The following is a 23,312-nucleotide window of genomic DNA, read 5'->3' on the forward strand; positions in this document are numbered from 1 at the left end:
CAGCGAAATAAAGTGGGTCATTATAATTTAGCCTTCTTAATTGTCATGTAACAACAGCATAAAGATAATTTTTTTGGTGAGCTGCACCCAGGGCCACTGTTCGACGTAGCAGGTCTCATTAGTGCAGCTATGGTGCCTTACAGCGATACGCCAGCTAAATAGTAAAGCAAGTCTTCAACTTGGCCATGCAGTCGCCGTCAACCGTTAGGAAACTAGGTGCGACACGCCTAAAACAAAGCAAGGTGCAAACACTAGCTTGAAGATTCAATACAAATTGTAAAGCCAATGTAATTTTTCAGACGTTTCGGTTGTAACTACAAACATTTCTCAACTTTCACATTGATAAAATGAATTTCCTTGTCTGAGAAAAGCAAAGGACGTTCGGCATCATCTACGTGGTGCCGTCGCCCGATTTCGACCCGATGCTGTAAAACGCAACAAACAACGACGCAGGAATTGAGAGAAGCGAACGTACTTCAAGACCATAAAACTTGCCCCACCAATATTAAAGCTGTATTCAAACAGAGGTTGTTAAACCAGTGGAAAGGTGATTTGTACAGCGGCGAGCTTGATACGTCATCATGGAAATACTTGTGGTTTTGGCTACAATTACACCCTGTCAGCGTCTTGGATTTGAGAATAGAAGACACGCGCTGCTTCACTGGTATCTATTTTACCAATGGCAAAAACTACTTGTTCTGCATTGTTGCTACTAGATTCTGTAGTGCAGTATAATCCAGCATATGATCAAACACAAGCGAGCCGTATTTTAATGAAGGCGGTTGGTTGCGAAATGTTAGTCACGCGCGCCGAGGCGTGTGACCGTAGGATCGTGGACACAAACGATACGATGCGACGTTTTTTTGTTTTCGAGCCAGGACGGACCGAGGTAAAAATAGTCGCATACGGCTTTTCACCGAGGTCAGGTTGCCCACCCTTGGGTTCTCTGTCCTTTTGTTAGCGAACTTGAGTAGTGGCATCAAAAGTAGATACGATGTAAACAGGGATGTGAATGGTGAAAACTGGAAAATATCAAACAGTATTTCTGTTTAAATTAACTTTTGCCATTGAAGTAAACACATCGCTAAAAAGTAGCAGAGCGGAATGATTTCGATATTGAATTAGTCGAAACATTTGGCATGTGCAGAGGTTGTTTGTTCTATTAAAAAATGACGTGGAAAAATGAGTTTATGATACGACACTACGTATTGTTGGGGAGAATGTACTTCATATTGGTGTTTACTAATGCGTGTTTGAATGTATATGCAGTGCTGTTCGTGAGTAATTTCTTGGAATAAAGTTAAAACTATTATAAGTCAGAAACTGCGGTGTGACAAGGTTCTCCTGCATTTCAGCTTTGTCGTAGTGCACTATAACCTATAAGATGGTGGTTGCCAAATAATTTCCACGTTTCGTTGAGCAAAAGGACACACATTGAACAAGATGGAACCGGAAACCGGGGTACAAGCTTCAGAAACACCGACGGAAGACAAAGAAACACCGACGGGGGGCAGATCACGTGGATTTAAACAGGTAAAGTGCAAACATTAAAATCTTCTCGTATTTATCATTGAAAGACAACAATAAAAGTTTCGTTTTTTATCACAGAAATACAAGATTAAATAAGTGCAGTTTTTTATCGTTAAAATACAACAATAGTACAAGTTGCTATATTATATTATTGTATACTATACTTGAACCCGGAACACATTAACTTATCGTTGTATTGTTGTCATTGTAATGCAATATAGGTAATAAGTATTACTTTGCGATTTTACATTGTATTTTAAGTGTGGGTGATAAAAAAAGTGCCGCAATTTTGCGTTAACTGGACTAATCGAACACATATTAGCCGTTGTCTAAACGAGTGAACATATTTAATAATCTGTCCCAAGCATCTATTGCTTCAAACGAAAAACTATTTTGATTGGAGCTCCTTGTGCATATATCTAGTATAAAGTACCTCTGTACACTATACATTGCGAGGAAAATCACGCATTGATTTTTCGACAGCAAATAAGGTACGAACACACATAGCCATCTACACTGTTTAATAAAAACGAGCGCGCATATCAGTCGATAAATTTTTTGACTTTTGTTAAACCATAGGTAACCAAATTCACTGACGTAAGTTACTTTTTTATGCCTTGAATGTGCAAACAACGAGGTACTTCCATACATACAAAGTACAATAAAACATTATACTTCGGAAAACTGAGATCTTCAAAGAATTCTACCACGCTTTTAAATAAAAAAATAAAAAAACGCCAACTCTATAAGCCTATTGTGGGTCAATAACGATACATCGAAATATCTGTCAATTTTTGTACAGAGACTCGCCGAGATGCGAAGAAAATCTGTGAACAACGCTGACTGCTTTATAACTCTGGTTGTGCTCTGCACTCTCTGCCCTGCCGTCTTCGTCGTACTTGTGGTCTTACCCATAAAGGTAACCATATAGATAAAGAGCTGAAAATTAAATGGGGTTTTGTCGCAAATGCCCTCTGCAGTTATATCCCATACAACATGCATTTTGGCCGATTCTAACCGGTGTCAGTTAAGATCAGAAGTTACACCGTTTGAAAAAGCAGATGAGTGTCGGTAAACTTAGCAGCTCAACTAATACCTAGTGGTTTTGCATTATTTTATTTTTTCACATGCAAAATCTTAAAAAAACACGGCGTGTCATGTAAAACACCACGCGACCTTACACGTGTTTTTTAATAAACTTATTGGGTAAATTGTACTTGGGCGTTTAATTTCTTAACGCTCCCGGAGCATAACTATTCACAACCGCGGAAAAGCCTTGTTCGTTTCGGCAAACAATCAGTTATTTATTCGTGCGAAGATTCTCAACTTTTCGTATTCCATATCACGTAAATCCTTCGCGCCATCCGCTCAAATCTTTCAACACAACCGCGATGTCATTCTTTCAGCAGGATTTAATCTGTTTTGTCTTTCGCGGTTTTCGGAGGTTTGATCGCTGCGTTTGGCGTGTGGACTATTGGAATAATAATGTTCTTGCGGTTGGATAGAACGGTTGGAAAGCTAAACACTATGACTTTTTACCTGAATTTTATGAACGGTTTCAAATCACCCAAACCCACATATGTGAACTTCTAAAGCGTTGGTTACTCGAATAGTTTATATATGGTCTATGAATCCTAGGAATTTGCTTGGAATTTTGTTGGCCGACTACCGACATTTGGTTTGACGGCTTTTCCATGTTTATGTTAAAAACTCATTGAGGCATATAACACGCGACGGCGCGGCGCAATGTTAATAAATTCCAGTGATGAACGGAATATCGTGCAGATCTCGGATCTGTTCGAAAACGAATGAAATATTGATTTTATGCAAGCAATGTGCAGCTCGTCGATTACGTTTCAAAATCACTGCATTGATTGACATTCATCTGCTGGGAAGCTTTGCGTGGGGTTAAAAACATATTGCAATCACCTTTACCAAGCCAAGCGTAGATCGTACGGGGCATCCTGCGATCCTTTGAATTGTCATAGGCATGTCTCGACCAAACCAACACCGTTAATATTGTTTGTAACTTGCTTGGCTGTATCCAATGAACATCACTCCATCACCCAGCAAACGTATTTTCAATCCAGCAGGCTACATAGGATCTTGTTCGGCTCGTAGGTTCGTTTTTAGACAACCAGCAAATCCGCTTGAAAACAAAACAATCCGGGCCTAGATGATAAGCTGCCAATAACAAAACTGCGTGCTAGCTTTGTGCGAGATTTGTCTAAAGCACCAGTGATTGAACGTGACAGCACGTCTAACCCAAAGACGACCCGTGGCCCCGTCGAACAGAATGTGCGATAATTGGGTTTTAGTGCCTGCAGCAGGCTGTTGCATCATGGTGGTATTGCAAAGACATTTGGCTTTAACCATGCATTGCGGTTAAATCGGTCGGCTTTTTATATATGTTGTTCGGTGAAATTGTTTGGCAGCAATCCTTGGAACCTAAAACAAGGTAAATACTGTGGAATTGCTAAAAAATACAAATGGGTTGATGCTATGGCTCCAAAGTTAAATGGGTGCAATTACCAATGTTACCGACCACGAAACACGAAACGAAAGTACAGAAAATGTGTCGATAAAACGCTCCATCGATTTTATTACAACCAGCGTCCATGTATACCGCAGGACTATTTCCTTCGTTTTTTCAGAATCTAGCCTTCTGGTTGGCATTGTTTTCTAAGCAGCGACACCAATTTCCTACTTTGGTTATTATATTATGCTAACAGAAGTTTCAAATTGCAGTTAGCTGATTTATTAGTAATCGTGAAAAATCGATTTCGCCTGCACGGTCATCCTCAGTTTCTGCAAACTCGAATTTGCAAGTAAACACAGAAAGCTATTCGGTAAAACAAATCAAAGAATGAAATAAAATAAATAAAATGAATTAAAATAAAATAAAATAGATCTACTGAAGTTAAAAAGCAAGAAGTCCTGTACTGCTGCCTTCCCTATGCACTGCACTGCAATGAAAGGCATTTAGACTTCAGTGGCGCAAAGATAAGACTAGCCGAATGACGTGAAACGCAACGCAACAAAACCTGCAGCACGAACGTACGCCGTAAACATAACACATGAAAATGTAGTAAGGGCAATAATAAAATCCAATGAATAGAAATACGTTGCAACCGTGGGACACATCAATAAACCGTCAACAAGATATCATTCACCGAATTCTGGGAACCATCATTTTTCAGATGTTTATTGAGGCATGCGTAAGGTTTCACCATTTGGCTTCGCAAACATCCAGCCTATTAACCATCGGTTGTTCAATAAATGTCACCGCAAAACAGCTGTCAATGGGCCGGTGTTGACCTGATGAGGGTGTGCGCTTAAGTTATGGTTGCCGAGTCTTCCCAACAAGGTGTCTGTTTGTCATGGGGTGCTCCCACAAAACATGCACTTTTTGAGTCTTACTGATTGACGCATAAAGTGATACTCAACACCGGGATTGCTTGCGGGTGCACCAAACCGTTTGATGTTATACTACAAGAGCGGGTATAAGAATCAAAAGCAAGTCGGGCTTAACGCTCTAAAACAACAGCACGTAGGAGTACGTAGAAAATGCCTCGCCGTGGCCCCTGTTTGCTTGCGTTGTTTTCTTCACCCATCCCAAAGATGAAACATGCCCCAAAGGAAAGTCTCGATACCGCCATTGTTGGTGCGCGCAAATGATAATATTTTGCCACTTCTCAGAAGCCCAGCCGGCTCTTGACTGCGATCCATATAGTCCAATACTTTCTGCTCCCGAGGTGTACGTGTGGCACAGTGCAGGTGTAAAGAACACCTGGCGCGGCAAAAGAGCTTGAAAGACCGCCGAAAACCATCCCAAGAGTCGAGGCATTGACTCTCAAAAACCTCATCGATACTAAGGTCGCACTTGCAATTAAACCCCTTGACATGCCTCCTTGTTGTCATGTGCGAGGTCGCCGTGAGTTTAAACCTTATTATTTGCAGTGGACAAAGTGTTTTCGGTCACCAAGGAACCCATAACAGTTATAATCGAAAATTACTCCTGACAACAACACGCAGTGTTCTCTGACGTATGAATCAATCAATAACAATTGCAGTACTCAAGTCCACCAGCACCTCGGCCGTAAACTCATTAGGGCGCCGGCGTGCTGAGTTGGAGGGCTCTCCACCGTGCGAGTACTTTCCCCCACGCCGTTGTAAACCATCCTTCGAGACTTGGGATCCGTTGCAGATTCCACCGCCTTTAACTGGCCACCGTTCATCGTTACGCAAGACCTATTTTGTTTGGACAGGATCCTGGGGAACTTTGCGGGCATAGACGCCGCTGCTCTTGACTGACGCATGGCAACAGGCGATCACCAACTGAAGTAGCTTGGCAGTTTGGGGTTGTTTTGTTCACAGACCTCTCGAGTTTGCAACGATCCCATATCCCGCTCTTGATTTTCCCTTTGACCTCCGCGGTGCGTCCCTCCCTGTTTTGAGCCACTTTTGCGTCGGTTCATTTGTGATCCGGAAATCAGTTTCTTCTCGAGCTCGGAGCATCCTCCCTCGAACCACAACCCAAGCGGTTGCAGCGTTTCTTGAATTTTATGGAATGTTTGTAAATACAGCGCTTCCGTTTCCTCCATACGGGCGGCATTTGCAATTGATCTTCACTCTTCCATGATGCGATAATATCAGATACTGTGCTGGTTTCTAAACATAAAGAGTTATAGCAGTTGAACAGCGCGCAAAGCAAAGTTTCGGGATCAAAGTTCGGGGTCTGAATGAACTGATCAAGGCGCCCTTTTCTTTCATTTCCAGACAGTTTTTGATGCCGAACTTCCACAGAAAGGTTTGGCGGTTTTGCGCTGCCACGGCTGATTGAAACCAGTCATTCGTTGTGTATAATGGTAGTTGGTAGAAAAAGATCCAAACTGCCAAAGTGTCTTGGGCTTGTCCGAATATAACTTAAGCCGTATATTATTTTACATGCAAGTTGCGGCTTCAAGCAATAACGATGATCTTTAAAACTGATTTTTTTACAATCTAAGTACTGACGTTGATGCTCCACAGGATGGGATAAGCACTTTAAAAGCAGATAATTTTACTATTTTATTGAAGTATATGAAACTATTTCATGGAACTCGTAAAAATATTTGGAACTCCACTGCAGTAACCCAATGAAAGTACACTGAAAAAGTGCCACAATTCTACCGCAAAAATCACCAAAAATCAACGCGACCGAAATGTTTTTCACTTGCTCCATAGGGGGAAATTAGGACAACAAATTAACTCCATTTCATGAGTCACCACACAAGGGGTCGGCGGGATTTCACCTGCCAAAAAATCTCACCGAAAAGCAAAAACGAAGGCGCACGTATTTGAGTCAACCCAGCGGCTTCCGATCGAATTACTCTGTCACGGGTTGCCCGCTGCTCATTGGGGGCTGGTCACGCGAGAAATTAACGCAACTACCGCCGACGTTGATGCCACTAGCCGCCGTCTAAAAAAGACGGGGTCAATCCAATCGCTCACTGCGAGTTAGGAGTAACGTTCAGTTGCTTTCGTAATGGTGGATTTGCCAGTTGGTTGCCATTTCCTCTGGTTCTGTTTGCGCAGGATCGGATTGTTGTGTTCCTCGCTTTGATAAGTGTTATCAACGTTCCCACGATCGTCTTTTCGCGTGCTTGCTACTACTGTAACAGAATTTGTTTTTCGCTGTAGGGAATGTGGCTTTTCCCAATATGTGTAGGTTCCAGATATTTTAAAAATGTTTACTTTTGAAAAAGGACAAAAGTTACCCCGCATACGCGCAAGCAACAATCCCCGATTTGACAAATATTTTTGTAATTCAAACACAACCTATAGCCCTTCACGCATACGCCCAGCAGGTACCAAACGTTTCTTCGGAAGTCGATCCTAACCCTTACTTTTGTGGTGGGCGGTGCCGAAGTCTAGTAGAAATCCATTACGGGCGAAGGCGTGCAAAGCGTGTTTGTTAAATCGGAGCCAGATCAGCTACACACTTATCGACCACACACGAAGGTGGGTGACGACCTTGGATATAACCTTTGTCTACGAGGTATCCGGGCCCGTGCTGCGGGGCCTCGCAAATTGTTACTGTATCTGCTGTAAGCCGTCTATATCGACTTTCGTGTCAATAGCTTAATTATTGGAATGTGATTGCATTGATTTTTCGTATTGTGACGTTGAAGAAGTGTGGACGAGTTTTCGCACTGATTTTTGTGCCTGTTTGCCACATGTAAAACTATTTAACACAAATAATATCAAAACCAACGCTGCAACCATCATAAACACTACATGATTATTGCATCGTGTATCAAATCTATTGGTCTTTAATTTAAACCGTCCACACGCAATTTAATTGGTTTCGAGCATTGGCTGTTAACCTTCTTTCTTGCCCTATATGATTGCTTGTGTTGTGCAGCTGTCCAAAATGTTCTGGAATATTGAAAACTACGTGCCAATCGCATCTTACGTTTTAAATTGAAATACCTCTAAGAGAGAACCTTGACAAACTCATTCCAGGAAAAAGATGCGTTGTGTATTCAAGAGGAGCGTGCGGTACACTAACCTTCACACATCGCCACAATGTCTATTTTCAACACAAGATTTGCGACCCACAAGCCATGAGAAGTATACGGTAAACAACATTAAGGCCACTAGTCATTCTACTTGGCACGCGCAATGAGGTGCCGACGGAGCCGCGAAAATCGACGGTTTCTTTACTTAGCGCTTACGACAAAGCGCGCGACGATCGCGGCCTCAAGCCTGAATCCGCTTTTGTGGCAATCACACCGTGAAAATTCGCGTTCTGGCTTGCGACGTTAACAGCACGGTATCTGCTTTTTGTTTTTCGCCTGGTGCGCAATTCCACTGCTAAGAATCACTGGAACTGTTTTAATCATTTTGTTCTGTATTTGCACAAAGTCAAAAGTTCGCCATGCAATCGGGTCTTTGCTACTTTACAAATTCATGTTTGAAGGTGATAAATTGTTTACTACAAAGTAACTCGTCGCAATTTGCACGCGAAATGGATTTGACTTGTTGCGTATAATATTGTTTGACCGGTTCTTTAAACAGGCCTGAGTTGGGAAGTTGTCTTGGCAGCTCCATTTCGTCTATTTTGCTGTTTGAAGTTCAAGTAGAGCACAGCTTTGCAATCGGGGCCACGTTCACTCCTGTGATTGGCATGCCTCCCAAGAGGGCGTAGTTCTAGGAAAGTTGCCACCGCGCTCGTTAATCTGACAAAATTGCGGCCCGTCAGCTAGTTATCCACTCGAAACTTACTGGATAGCGCGCGAAAGATCGCGCCGAAATTCCTCACTGCCCGGCGTTAGAACCAAATCGCAAAATTGCCGTGCGCGTCACTCACGCTGCTCGAAGCGATTTATTGCAACCTGCAATTAAAAGGCATGCGATGCGCACGAGAAAGCTTAAAAATAGACGCCGACTAAAGGTGAAGACCAAGTTGTTTTTTACAAGCCGCGGGATTGGATAGTTGGAAATTGGCAGGCCATGATTTGCGGTTTAGGTTAAGAGTCCAACCCGGGTTGTTGTCTGTCACATGGCGTTGGTCGGTTTTTGTGGCAAAATATCGTTCCCGGTTGTGCGTAAGATTGTCCACGCTTTTTACACGAGTACTTGAACAGCGCTATGTGTTGAACACTTCAAGGCATATTTGACCACTAAGCAGTATTTCAAATGAAGTTATTTCGGTATCCTGTTGGTCCAAAGGTAGATTTGCGCTGAAATTCCGCCGAGTGTCAAAAAGTGCGAAAAGTTGGCAGATAGCTTAAAATGCCCAAAATTTATAGTAAACACCACAAAACTTGCCGGTACCGAGCTTCTTGTGCTTCTTGGGTTCGGGCATCTGCCGTGCGTGCTTACTGTAAACAGGATAAAGAGCATCGGAGTCTCCCGTAAACCGCAATATCTTCCAAATCTGCATTTTAATCTCAACCCGTACCACAATCCTCTGAAGACCGGATTTTCCACCCACCAGTTACGATCGACCCAACATTATATGCAATTAATGATGCAACGTAAGGCACATGGATGCAAATGTTAATATTTTAGTTCTATTTTCACTTGGCATATGGCAGTCTTTCCGTAACGTTGGGCATAGGAAAGTTGCGCTTAATAGCGACGCTTTACCTGAACTTGCGCTGGAGGTGCAAATTTTCCTCTGTGCTGACGTTTAAAGTAAGGCTGCATTTGCTCGAATTCTTTGCAGAAAGCAAATTATGTTGTTAGTTGGTTATTTTCCTAATAACTTGGGTTATGTTGTGAACATGTTTTTCAAAATTGCCCCGAATTTTCGCATTAGCATTGCTTTAATCTTGCGTAAGTGAAAACAATTGCGTATGTCAGAATGTTTAAAACAGTAAAGTATACTTAGTGGTACAGATGTTTTGCCTTTGACAGCTCATAAGTGGCGACAAAATGAAAGAACACCATTGCTAATAACGCTATTACAAGTTTTTCGACCGTAACTAGGTAATGATATTTATTACCCTATTTTTGCATAATGAGATTGACCACAAGCGCACGTAAGTGAAAAATTGCCACCCGTTGTACCCGTGGGAAATTTAGTGCGACGCGGTCGTAGCGTTTTGGCGACATCTCGTGGACGGAATAAATTATTATCGCGACAGTTACGCGACAGTATTGCCCAGACTGTTTTGAACCATAGTGGATTTCTTAACTGGTGAATAAAATTACAGGCTAACCGGCCAAGCTCTTAGGAAGTTGCCTAAAATAAAATCATAATTTTGTTTTCATATTGCCCCAATTGACGCCGCCAATAAATAAACCCTAAATAACCCTTGTGATACTTATAAAGCTCTGCAAAAAAATATCCGGTAAAATAACGCCTACAAACCTCAGTTATTCAACGATTTAAGAGAAAAGTACAAACACAAGTTCAACGCAGCACCTGACATTTGGGCGCAAACTAGTGATGTCTTGCGCCGGATACGGGTACTCGAACCTGGCCGGATATTGGTCAATTTTCAATACCCGGACCCGGCCGGATAATACACTTAATTTTTCCGGATAGTTGGGAAAGCATTTTTGTCCTAAGAACGGACAAACATTTCGCAAATTACTCGTTTTTGGGACCAGTCTGTGATACTTGCCGACTGTTGATTTTGCTGTTGTTTGTAATTAAGGTTTTCGTGACGTGTTATACCATATTAATAAATGCCCACGTTTATTTGTTTCACTCATGATAAGCTAACCTTAACATAGCATTCTGTTTGGCAATCAAACATTTTTGCCATACCGAAAAAATACACGAATCGGTGTTAACAAACTGCCGGATCAAAATTATCCGGCCAGATTTGATTGATAACTATCCGGATCCAGCCGGGCTGGATAATTTGGAAATGGGAACATCACTAGCGCAAACACTGTTAGAGGGGCAAATGCAAGAAGAATTAGTTTACACAAGGCGAAGTTCGGGGGGTTGTAAAACACAAGAACTACAAGAACCGCAGTTCACATAACCCTTCAGTTCTTCATGGTTTCGCACTGGCAGCCATGCAACAAGCCTTCTGATGTCTGGGCGGGAATTTCAAGGGTTCTTGTCTAACGTTATTACCCGACCCAAGCATCGAATCTCAAACTTCGAGGGCTGTTGTCATTCGAAGGCCCTTCTCTAGCCAATGTACTGGATAACGTAACATAAGACACGTCCATTCGTTTTGCTGTTGAGGCTCTGCGTATTACAGAATACAATAGCCAATGACGCAAGCTGGACTTCTCAACACTCGTAAGACCTTTTCAGGACATTTCGTTGGACGCAATTGTTGTTGGGGCAAAATAATTGGTCTTGTTGTCAAGAATATGTAAGACCAGAATGTTCAGTATTACGCTCGATACAACTGGTACATATTATTTTTTGAAAATGAATACAAAAACCTTGATGACATTTGATCATGATCTTGTGGCCTGGGTAAGTCCAAGCCCGAACTCTCTATATAGGGGGCACTGAACACAATCAGGACAGTTTGAAATTTGAGTCAATTTTTGCTCCTACCCAACCTTCCGAATGAACTTGTTTCGCGTACGAACTTGTGCTGTTGTAAACAGTAGTGCGTTGGTTTTGTGTTCGGGTCGATGTGCTGGTTTCATGCCAACAACAGCAGTAGTCGTTCACAACTCGCGGTCGCGGTCTGCAACGACTGCTTCCGTACTTAAACGGCATTCGCGCAATTGAAACAGGTTCCTCAAATGCACCAGTTATTGTTTCGCTTTTGAAGTCATGTAAGCTTCGTTTGAATAAGATTTTTTGGTGGTAAGCTCGAACTGTCCGCAGCCTTGTGACGCAAGTGCCTGTCGCACGGGGTCGTAACATCCAACAGATCGATTCTGAGCCTGTTGGTTGCACTTGGAAACATACGATTAACCAATTACAAGTCGCTGCGGTGCGTTTGACCCAGTCGTGCCGGGAGAGAGAAGGTACTTGACCACTCGAAAATCGCTTTGTTGTGAGCAATTTGCCTTCCACAAATCTCGTGTGAGAGTCATTGCCAAATTACCGCGACCACCCAGTCGGAATGAAGTTGCCCACTGAAGAACCAATTTCGAATCAACGAGATTTTTTTCATTAACAAGCTGTCAAACTAAAGACGTGCGAAAGTACGTTTTTTTCGCCCCACGTAAATGTTGTTTAGAACTAAATGTGAAAGGTCAAACTTAAGGCATTTGACTAACGTGGTTGTTTTTGTATCATATACGCCGAGAAGTGTTTGACTATGGAAGAGCTTTTTTTGGTTTCTTTTTAGCTACCCTTTGCTGCAGGCAACTGGAAATTTCCACGTATAACGTTTTATCAATAAATTACCGAAATTTCGTTCAGAATCAAGATATAAGATTTCGAGAATTTCCGGTTGATTTCTTTAGCTTATTGGCCAAGATGTCACTACATTATACTAAGAACAAAGTTTCGTCTGTGTAGCTCCGTGAAACAGTACTTCTTTAACCGTAAATTATTAACAGTTCTCAGTCACGAGTGGTCATTTCGCTATTACCTAATCACCGAGGGAACAATACCATAGGGATTGCTATCCCCTGTTGCTTGCATGGCGGCAAATTGATTCCATTTCTAGAAATTTAACTTGATTGGTCGCCGTCAGCTTTTGGTATTGATTGCAACGTCACCTGCACTCAGAGTTGCCTCCAAGTTGTTGTAGTTGCTTTTAAGGGGCGCAAAGAGGCGAACGTCGTTCCACAGATTGCGCTCAAGACAAGGGAATGGGCGTCTGCATGCAAATGCAAATGCAAAATACAGGCAAGCTATTCAAAACTTGGTGCTATCGCATATCACAAAGTTTGAAACCCAACGATTTGAGCTGAACCGGCAAGAACACGGTTCGTCGCGATGACGCACGATCCCAGTGTCCCGGATGTGAACTTGCTGCTTGCTCTTTGCATTGCACACGCCAGAGGACAAAACAGCAGATTCAATCTTTATCATAGTTTTTACTTGTTTCATCGTAAGGATACAAAAATGCCTAGGGAGTTTCGAAAAGCCATTGAACAATAATATCTTCAAGTTGTTGGATATACCAATGCTCAATGTACGTCATATATACATGTTTCACATCTATTATTTGTGTGCTTTTCGTCAATTCCCCATTGACAAAGTCTAGTTTCTGTCGCAGTGGTCGCAAGATCCGCCCGTAATCCTGTTTCCAAAGATGGTCCCTAACCGCCCGTCGCGTCGCCGATTTTGTTTGTTGTCTTTGCCTTGTTTTCTTTGACACCCCCGACTCGCCAAGGTTTCGCGGCCTGGTCTCCTGGGACGCACAGTCCAGGCCAGCCTCACAAAGCCGACCCTGCCAACAGGGCATTGTCCGGTCTTTTTGTTGGCCCAAGAATTCGCCAAGATTGAATCATCGTCGCGCTGTTTGTCGCGGCGACCCGCTGTTCTGGGCGCATCCCTTTGCGTTTTTGGCACAGAACGTGATGCGCGGAGCCATTTGTGTTCTTTCGTCTCGGCTCGTCTTGTCTGTAGCGCAGAAATTTACCGTATTTTGGTTTTTGGCCAAAGCTATGCCGAGTTGCTGAAAACCTGCAGTCTACGCGCTCTCCGAGTATCATGTTTTGACGACAGAACAAATTTCTATTTAGTTGTTAAAGTGAATCTGTGCAGACAGTGTGTACCTTTGCTCAAACTTACGGTTAAAGTCGACATTGTTTGGTATTATTTCATAAAGGTCTAGCAAATACGGCAACAGCAACTTGTGCACGATTTTTAAGCGAATTGTGTGAAGAAACGAAGACCGAAAACGGACTAACTAATCGATATAAAATATTTCACCAAAGTTCTGGTTACTGTTTCGTTGTGGTTATAAATTGACTGGCGCCGCAAGCGAACAGCTTATTTATCGCTGCTGGCTATGTTCTGGCTAAGCAAAAATAATTACCAAAAGTTTTCATGAGTGATGTTTAGACAAGAGAAGATTACGTGTTTTTAAAGGGGCAGTTGTAAGTCGACTTGGAAAACCAGGTGATTCCTGATTCTCTAGTTAAACGAAGTAGAGCAAAATGCGGGTAATTCTAATGTAAGTCAGCAAAACTGAGTGAGCTTTAATTCTAGATTTAAGCTTATTTCCAGTTTTACAGAAAGTGCTACTTTATCCAACGAGATTTCTGATTCGGCGAATCGTACCGGTCAAACATGCCGGCCTTGGCGTAGAAATCATTGCCATTCCGATTGCAATGAAAATGTATTCCTATGGTATGAATTTAACTTGACTTGTTTATATGTTGGTAATTTAATTATATACTAATTTGAGACGCAATAAGTGGATTTGCAGTGGGAAAAAATGGTACTTGGTGGGTGCTATTATGCCGCAACTTTATTAATATTTTATCGCCCTGTTGTGCCACTGCACGGGCGGCGAAAGCCCAAACTGTGGTTGTCGACTGGATAAACTATTTATCTCCCGACTCGCAGACGGCGAATTCATTCCGGTGATTTTGCTCACCCGTCGAGCCGGGCGGTAATACATCAATGTGTTTCCCTACTGAAGGCACGGAGATACGCAAAATAGACAACGTATGTTTTTATTTCGCCTCATGCATAATTAAACTTTCCTGCGCCAAATGCACGTTTCATTATACCGCGAGGGTGGCGCGTTTTTTTGTGGTTGCCCGGGGCCGGATAATGCGTATATCGCGGCCTCTTCTGCTCTCAGTATGCAGGAAAAATCGTTTGATTTCGCGGCGCCAGCTTCCCCAAAGGGCTTTCACATCTTACCAACCCACGTCCCGTGTAATTTTATCGACGTGTGGAGACGAACGCGTCAGATATCTACATTTGTTCGGCAGCGGAACGGACCGTTCCGTGTGGCTTACGTGCATAATGCTTGTTTTTTTGCTTTGACTCACTCTGTAATAGCAAGGAACATCACATTTATCGGCGATACCTTCTGCAGATACTCGTCTCTTTATTTAGGTAATGTCATACGTCACAGGACCGATGCACACGTCTAACTTTTGGGCTTCAGAAGAAAACTGGCACTTTATACATATTCTAAAACCAGACCGACGCATTTTCGCTAAAGGCGTATTTTTTTCAAAGTAATTGTAGCTTGAACTTATTGGAAGAATTAATAAACAATTAGTACATACCCTATGGGTCTCCACGCATTGCGCGGTTGTTTTCCCCTATAATCAGTAACCAGAAAACCCCTGTCCGTGCCCTGGTGCCAAGAGCTTCGTCCTTAGTTTGAAACAAGGGTGGGTGACTGGGCGTTGCCGGTTTCCTCGGCTGCTATTTTTACTTACAACAAAAATATTTTCGCGTTATTTCTGTCGCCTTCGTGAAAGAATTCATTCTTTCACTGATTGAGAGTTACAATGCCCACCAACCTATGATAACACCCGGGGGTGAATTTCTTATTGCGGAATGCGCTTGGTGGGACGCTCTGTATAAATGGCTTGCGGTTTCCCCAAGGCACGTCTGTGCGGGGTTTTACCGTCGAAAAACGTGTTCAGTTAAGGCGCTTATTTTAAACTTAGGTCAAATTCCAGGAATGCAAATGAACTTTTTTTTGAACTTTACTTTTATTTATTTGGTGCAAACCAGTTTTATGCGAAAAAGCTTGAAATTTGGAATGTTCTTTTGTCGTTTACTAATCAGTGTCTGCGGACAACGGATAGTAATGTAATATTCATTCCATATTCCTATGTTTTGAATCTTGATTGACTGCCGCTTGAATTATGAATGTTTTTGCTGCAAAATAGTCTTTTGCTTTAAACCGGTTTATTCCATATACCAGAAGTCGGCAACCTTACCTGTGCCGCGTGCTAGTTTACAAATTGTGCATAAATTTTAATGACTACGCGTGCCATCTTTTATACGTGGACACCAAAATAGGTTTCGCTAGTTGCCCTTTTTCTAGTCCCCACTGCTGCGTTACCACCGCCTCATTTTATGAATACAAGACTTTTATTCTAATTTTGAAATGTGGTGTATTAGTCTTATGGCTACAACTGAATTGTCCTGGTTTGGCACTCTATTAGAAGACTGACTTTTATATTATAAAGTACACGAGCTTTCGCGAGAACCCTCGCTTCATTAGGTGTACAATGAATTTTAATGTTTTTTTTATACCATTCCTGGACATATAGATGCGTTTTAAACATTACCCCGGCGCAACAAAATCTCGGGCGTATAATTAATATTGAACTATGAACTCGTAAATCACTTGGAATGGCATCAATAATAAACTCGCGTGTCAGGCGATTTCCCTGTGGTGCTGATAATGTAAAATTTCGAGTCAATATATATATATCATGGCATAAAAATTTAATGTCAGTGTTTTTCAAGTCAATTGTCCCGAGACCATAAGCTGATAGGCTGGTTAACTTAACACCGTCGTCTGAAGGCGTCCGTAGGGAGATCGACTGACATATAGGAATTCCCCATCACCGCATTCAGCAATCACTTCTCACGTCAAGTTGTGGCAGACCGAATATTACTTCCTACCACTTTCATGACCGACGAAAAGACTAATTCTGGTGGTCGACCCTTGGACCTGTTGTGAATATCATATAGCGTTTGCGACAATACTTTACAGTTTACAGCCAGGCCTGCACTCGTCTATACTTAAACAGAAATACAGTCGTTTATGTAAGTTGAAAGATTTTGGCAAATCGATCGGCTTAATTATGAAATTGTGACCGAATAAAATACACTTAATTACAAAGTGATTGAAAACAATAATATTTCTGTTTCTATCTCAATTGTTTATGTTTGAATGATTTGTATTTACATTCCACTTTCATCTTGGTTCAAATATTTGTGGCTATTGTTTTGTCAAATCACCAAGGATTGTTCTTAAAAAGCCAACGGAATTGTGATTAAGTCAGGACGGGGGGAATACACTGCGCACCAACAGCGCGTATAATCTCTCGACTGATCTCATCCGCACAACGCAGTCATTTAAAGCTTGGCACGAGCAGGACAAGTGGGTATCATCACCTGGCATAGTAGATGTGATCCGCAAATTGTGGGTGGCGTAGCCGCAATGGAGATTTACGGCATTGTTGCCTGGCTTGTCGTACAAGCCGCTTCTCTGTAACTCGACGCAACTTGTGTCGAGAGCCTGCTGTCCACCGAATCGTCTCAAACTGTCGACATGGTATCGTTTTACATTTTTACGCAAAATCAACTGTGGATTTGTTCAAACTTATTGGCGTTTAGTTTAAATCACAAACAATTCCCGCGTGTCCAGTGCCCATGTGTAAAGCGGGTGTTGTTCGCAACACGATGAAGGATTTAAGGGATTAAGCTTCTTTTGTGTATTGCACACACTGCCTTGCCACTATGAATACTGATAATGTACGCGTTGTGAATGTATGTATGATGTAAATATCTCCGCATATTTTAATGCGCAAGCGTTAGCGACAAAAGCTTTGTAGTTCCTTCATACGGACCTCACTCTGATGCAATTACAAACGTTGCAGTTTTTCTTTCTTGCCATGCGGTAGTCAAGTCACGAGATGATATGAGGTTCATCAGAGGTGAGAAGCAGGCACGACTGCCGCTCAAGTCTATAGTGACGCAAAAGCTATCTTCATTGCGCGATTTTACGCCACAAGGATTGACTGCAACATTTAGCAATGCAAAATAAACCATAATATGGGATGACATTGGATTTCCTATAAATAGTCTATGACGTAATAAGCTTTTTTTATGTAAAATTATTTGCTTTTGTGAAAGGAAAAATACGCCCTGTTTGTCATTTGAAAGCGCTTTTTACTAACGTTTTGCGAATGCAGTTATTCCGAAATTCGTTCAGAACGAAGATGTTTGAAAAAACTCGTTGTCAATGACAGCTCACGTGTGCGAATTTAGGAAATATTCTAATCAGGACGACACGCATAGCTAAGCCGTCACGCTTAACTGCGTCGCGACACCCATAAGTGTGAATTAAAGAAACTAAAAGAGCGCCAGAGCACTCTCTCGCACATGCTCCTAGGAGGGTGGGAAAAACGTCAGTGGGCCTACTTCAGAATCGTCTGGTCGATGTCATCAGTACATTTTACCGTACAGTGGCGAGAGTGGTGGGGAAGCAATCGTGCGGTGCTACTACAGGAAGTTGTAAACGTACCAGTATTGCCAAGGCGGGTGATTCTCTGTGCACGCTGTTTTAATAATTAACCTTGTTGACGTGTGCACAAGCACTGTGTGATAGAAAGAAGGCTACTGACCAAACGCAAGCGATAATTGTTGTTGTCTTTTGTAATCTTTTATAAGTGATATTGGCCGGTCGGCGTAAATCCATTGCTGGTTGCGTAAATGCCGGAGTAGTATATTGTAGTCGGCGGGCAGATAGATCGTTATCTGCGGCTATACTTGCAGCGTGATCTTCCACACAAAGATAGCCTTGTTGAAACAGTCACAGTGAGGCCTGTGGCGTCGAAGTTGTACTCCGAACTTCAGTGGAAATACACTCAGCGCATTGACTGCACTTTGAAGCCCACCGGATGCTGCCTAGCTCGTTGAAACGCCAGATCTGTACCGTAAACTTGAATTGTAAAGATGCTTTTGCGTGGCACGGTTTGGTTTTGGCAGTGCGCAGGTCAGTTGTCACAAACGCTTGGCCACGCGCGTTTGAGTCGTTGCAGAAACTCCGCTGTCATCGGTCGCTCTTAGTGACTTGTGAGTGCAGTGTTTATAGACCAATAAGTTGCATCGCGCTAAAGGGCAAGTCGGTCGAAATGCTACAGCCGCTGATACGACCGGTTGCTGCCGGAAAATACATAAGTCACGACTTCCGTTTTTAATGCTTCGTCATAGTTACATTAGAAACGACCGCTGGGCTTTTGTTAATGTCCGGTATGGCATGAAAATGTTTGTGGGGCACACGGGTTTCATAAGCTCTGTAACCTTTCAGTAGCTGTTTAGGATTTTTGGAACGAAGTACTGTAACGTCTTTTTCGACCTGACGTAGATCGCAATCCTCCAACTATTTCAATTTTGCAGGCTTAGTTTGGTTGTCGAAAAGGGTGGCATAAATCTGTTGTAACACATACATGTCCGCACTGTGCAGGTCATGGCTGACGACGGCATCACAACAGCTAAGGAATTCGTCAAGCTTCTTGCTAACCAACGCACCGCCTGCCTCAAAGACCTGGAAACGGGGGATATACCAACCGACATCGATGGTGAGTTTGCCAAATTTACTTTGATAAGCTACCCTACTTTTCTGGCCGCAAATCGCAACTCGAGTGTCCAAAGTAAAACGATTAAATTTGCATGGACTGAATAATCGTTGCAGCAAATCCGCTCTGTGTGACACCGCACGGCAAAAATCCGTTGTGTGATAAACATAAGTAAGTTCCAGTTAAAAAACAACACAAATATACACCCTTTGAATAAAACAAACGCAGTGGTGAAACTAAAGGTGATTAAATATGTCCAGAAAATCTTTAAACCTTACCCGTTCGGACAAGCGGCGTCAGATAAATTCATACGTTTAAACAAAGATAATTTTATGATAAGTAATGTGGAGCCAATAATATGAATTTGTGCATGAGCTGCAGACAGATGGCCACTGTTTCGACCTAAAAGGTCTCATCAGTGCAGCTGGTGTGACTGTCAGACGACTTTGCTGACCAAACGGCCAAGCAAAGACTTCCACTTTGTGGTGACTATACAGTCACACCAGCTGCACCAGCTGCACTGATTACCATGTTTCCCAATGTTCAAAACCTGTTTTCCGTTTTTATCGCAAACACTAATGTATTGTGGATCTCTGTAGCCACAGTGAAAAATCAACCGTGCTCGTGACAGCCCAACCCATCCTGACAAAAAACTCCTCTGGGTTAGGGAACGGTGGGCACTCAGGCTCTGCACGGCAACACCCGAAACCATTGCCGCCTCTTTAGTTCGAAAACGTAATAGGATCGCCGGACGTGTTACAGACTTAATAAGGGGTGACGGTCGGTTCCCCATCACGAATGACGCCCCCCTCCCCTACACACCCTACAGTCGTCGCCTATACCCATAATGTCCCTAGCTCCTGCTCAGAGCTTCCGTATACTTTGATACTTTTTTGGTGAGATTCCAAATTCGGCTTTTTGCAGATCAGTTATTTTTAGGAGACAATTTCGTAATCGTCACGTTAAAGGGTGTTGTCTGAGGGTGTGAAAATACGGTACTCAGAGGCACCTTAACTGTTGCCAATAGGCTTTTTACGATAACGGGGACATCGAGTGGCCTTTTATACGTCAGGCGTGTTGAAAAAAGCTCTTTAGCAGGATATGCAAAAACTTTCGCATCAAAATACGAACTAATATGACAAAATTTTAAATTAAGCCTGCGTCCAATATCAGGATATCAAGATACACTTATTCAAATTTAGCAACAAGCTTTTCTCATTTGCAGTTTAAGGCTGAGACTGAGACCATGTATGTACCAATTTCTTTTCTAGGGAATCCCCTGAAGGTTTACTGTCCCGGTGAATGGGACACCTTGTCCTGTTGGCCCAGCAGTCCCCCAGGCACAAGCGTCGTCATACCTTGTCCGGAGTACGTGGAAGACTTCGTCCACTCCGGTAAGTGCTTTGCGGGAACTACATTAGTCTGTTATGTAAGCGTCCCTATTGTTGGCGTCACCTTGCATAGGGAGGTATGCACTTGCAGTTATTGCAATATACGCGAAATGTACAATAGCATATTACATATTGATCCAATTTGAGAGCAAACGTAACGCCATGCTTTCGATCTCGACTTGCAAGATTATTATTGATTGTTGCGGTTGCGGAGAGTAAAATCCTGCGCGCTATAGTATGATCACATATCGCTGTATTCAAACAAACGTAAAGCTTTATCCTGAATGAAACTTAAATTGTGAAGAACTAATCATATGTTGACACATCTGACGACTAACTATTAGCGGAAGTGCTTAAATAAGCTTTGTAATATTTGTGTGTTTTCATAATTTCATAAATATAAACACATCTCCATGTTGCTTTCTGGAGACATCAAACGTTTTGTTCGTCCCTACCGACTTCACATTAAAAATGTACTCGTTTGCGCACTACGGTTACTGTGGAGGCATCTTCGCCTGTAAGGAGAAATTCGAAAGCAATGATGTCCTAACGATCGTTGGATGTGTAACGCGACACTTCGAACTGGGCTGATACGGAACTTAAAGTCCGCCGCCGGCAAAAACTTCACCCAATTTTCAGGTCGTGCCCTTGATAACTAGCTCCATAACTTTGTCTATTGCGTCGTAAAGGAGGCCAAGTTTTATGTAATAGCGGTTAAAAGAGTAAATTTGAGGCAATTTTTTGTGTGCACGTACACAATGGCGCCACATATATTTTCACAATATTTCTCCATTTTGTTCAATTAGAATGGAATTAAGGTAAATTTCGTTGTTAGCATTTTTTGTATAAATTTATTGTATAGCTAACGTAAACTAAAACACACCCACATTGGGGCTGACTCAAGCTTCTTTCCAGATAATTACGCGCCAACTAGACAGAAAATCGTTTAATCCAGCTCACATCATTCTTGATTTTTTGGCTGATATTTCTCGATACGGAGCAATGGAATGGGAAATTGATTAAGCATTTCGTGTCACATCAGCGCACATTTCGCGTTGAACAATTAGGAACTCTATTCGTCAGTGTCTTCATGAGCTTAACGCATTCCCTATATAAGACGACAGCGAACTTGGCGTTACCTCCAATGTGACATAATCAGCGCCGGACATCATTTCCATGTTGGGAAGTCGGAGCAAACATCAGCTCAACTTCCCTTTCCAAAGGTCACGGCGCCTTTGTTAATCTATTAATAGCTGCAACACAAATCCGACTAATTCGCCATTAGCGGGGCTTATACGCCTCATACGAAACTGTTGGAAAGTTATTACGCTCTAGCTTCGGAATTAAAAGATGGTCGGTAGCCATTCTCATACCGTATCGTTATAACTAAACCCACGCACGATATAAGAACGCCATCAAAAATTACGCCTTAACCTCTGTCACTAAGTTCGTACAGCATACCATGCCGGGAATTTTAGGCCTAACCTCGGGCGCGTTGTGCGTAGAATCAGTGACTAGATTTTGCAAGAAGGACGGCTCGTGGTATCGCAGCGAGGAAGGTAACAAGACGTGGATGGACTATTCGCGCTGTTTCGGCAGCGGCTTCCACGAATTCAACGAGGTCGAGGACCTTATCAAGGCCGGTGGATATGTAAGACCCGCGCATTCGTGCGGTGCGAAGGACGGGAACGCAAACGAAATCCGCATCTGTTGCTCTGTGGGACTGCGAGTTAGGATGAAATTGAATGCCGCAAACCACTGTATATGAATAAATGTAAAATTTCACAATGCGTTTGAGTTTTGGAAAAAGTGTTTGTTTTGAATAGTAATTCTGTAGTCCCATCATTCCATCACAACGGTGTTTTTCACTGTGACTATATTAAACACATTTTGCAAATCATCAAATGGTTTGCTAATGTAAAAAATATGGCACTTTCGGCCCAATATATAGAGCAATTGCAGCTTTCAATGCGTTCCCGGCTTTACGCGCGGCGAATCAATGTTATTTACCCAACTTCCTTGTTTGTATCTATTGGAACTTGTTTTGATGTGGTGTTCGGTGGGTCTGTGTTCGAGGTAGTTGTAGCGGATTGCGCACTTTCGTCGTTTCATTTGCACAACCGTGTTCGTATGGATGCTTTCAACGCGTAGCTTTCACACACACATACACACATATATACATGTACACTCCCTGTGTCGTCTGCTTGCTGGATAGCTGAATGCTGGTCGTAGTATGATCCACGACACGACATCCGGCAATGACCTGACACTTTGTCGTTTCAGTATTTTGTAGTAGTAGTAGTAAGCTGCTGTGAAAACTAACTAAAAAGATCAATCGTGGCCACGGACTCCAATACCTTGCGACACGGGTCTTTGGCTGGCATTTTTCAACGAGAAACTATTGTTTTAAGCCGAAACTCCAATAAAATGCGTATCAACCTCTTTGGTACGCTTAGAAATTTATCGTCGAAAATCAAAACAAAGCGGGTGGCAAAACGTTGTAATCAGGCACTCCCCACGTCTCACCTTGTGCTCGCCAATTTAATATGTAGGAATGGCGAGACGGCACTGTTGGCCGGACGGTCGTTGGGCGAAGGCAAGCGACCAGAACCAGACTTGGAATGATTACAGCGATTGCCATTCCTTTGACAACGAGACTGACCCAAAATCTCTCGTGAGTTTAATCACCATCACGTATACCATGGATGGCACCACGAGGAGTCATTC

At 42.6% G+C, this 23,312-nt stretch overlaps 1 protein-coding gene across 4 annotated transcripts in view; it reads left to right on the top strand.

The window, feature by feature from the left end:
• Positions 1-1,359: 1,359 nt before the first annotated feature.
• The window catches only part of LOC145894667 (parathyroid hormone 2 receptor-like), a 31,737-nt gene continuing 9,784 nt past the window's right edge, over positions 1,360-23,312 (top strand). For 2 of the 4 annotated variants that reach the window (XM_082983303.1, XM_082983311.1), the window contains exons 1-5: positions 1,360-1,533; positions 2,333-2,449; positions 19,083-19,197; positions 20,466-20,588; positions 22,091-22,236. In XM_082983303.1, coding sequence (XP_082839429.1) covers positions 1,444-1,533; positions 2,333-2,449; positions 19,083-19,197; positions 20,466-20,588; positions 22,091-22,236 — 591 coding nt within the window. In that variant the 5' untranslated portion in view covers positions 1,360-1,443. Of the gene's footprint in view, positions 1,534-2,332; positions 2,450-19,082; positions 19,198-20,465; positions 20,589-22,090; positions 22,237-23,137; positions 23,260-23,312 lie in introns of all 4 variants that reach the window. The other 2 variants (XM_082983319.1, XM_082983327.1) reach the window with 1 other exon arrangement.

This window comes from Ascidia mentula, chromosome 1 (assembly GCF_947561715.1).
Source record: "Ascidia mentula chromosome 1, kaAscMent1.1, whole genome shotgun sequence".
Taxonomy (NCBI): domain Eukaryota; kingdom Metazoa; phylum Chordata; class Ascidiacea; order Phlebobranchia; family Ascidiidae; genus Ascidia; species Ascidia mentula.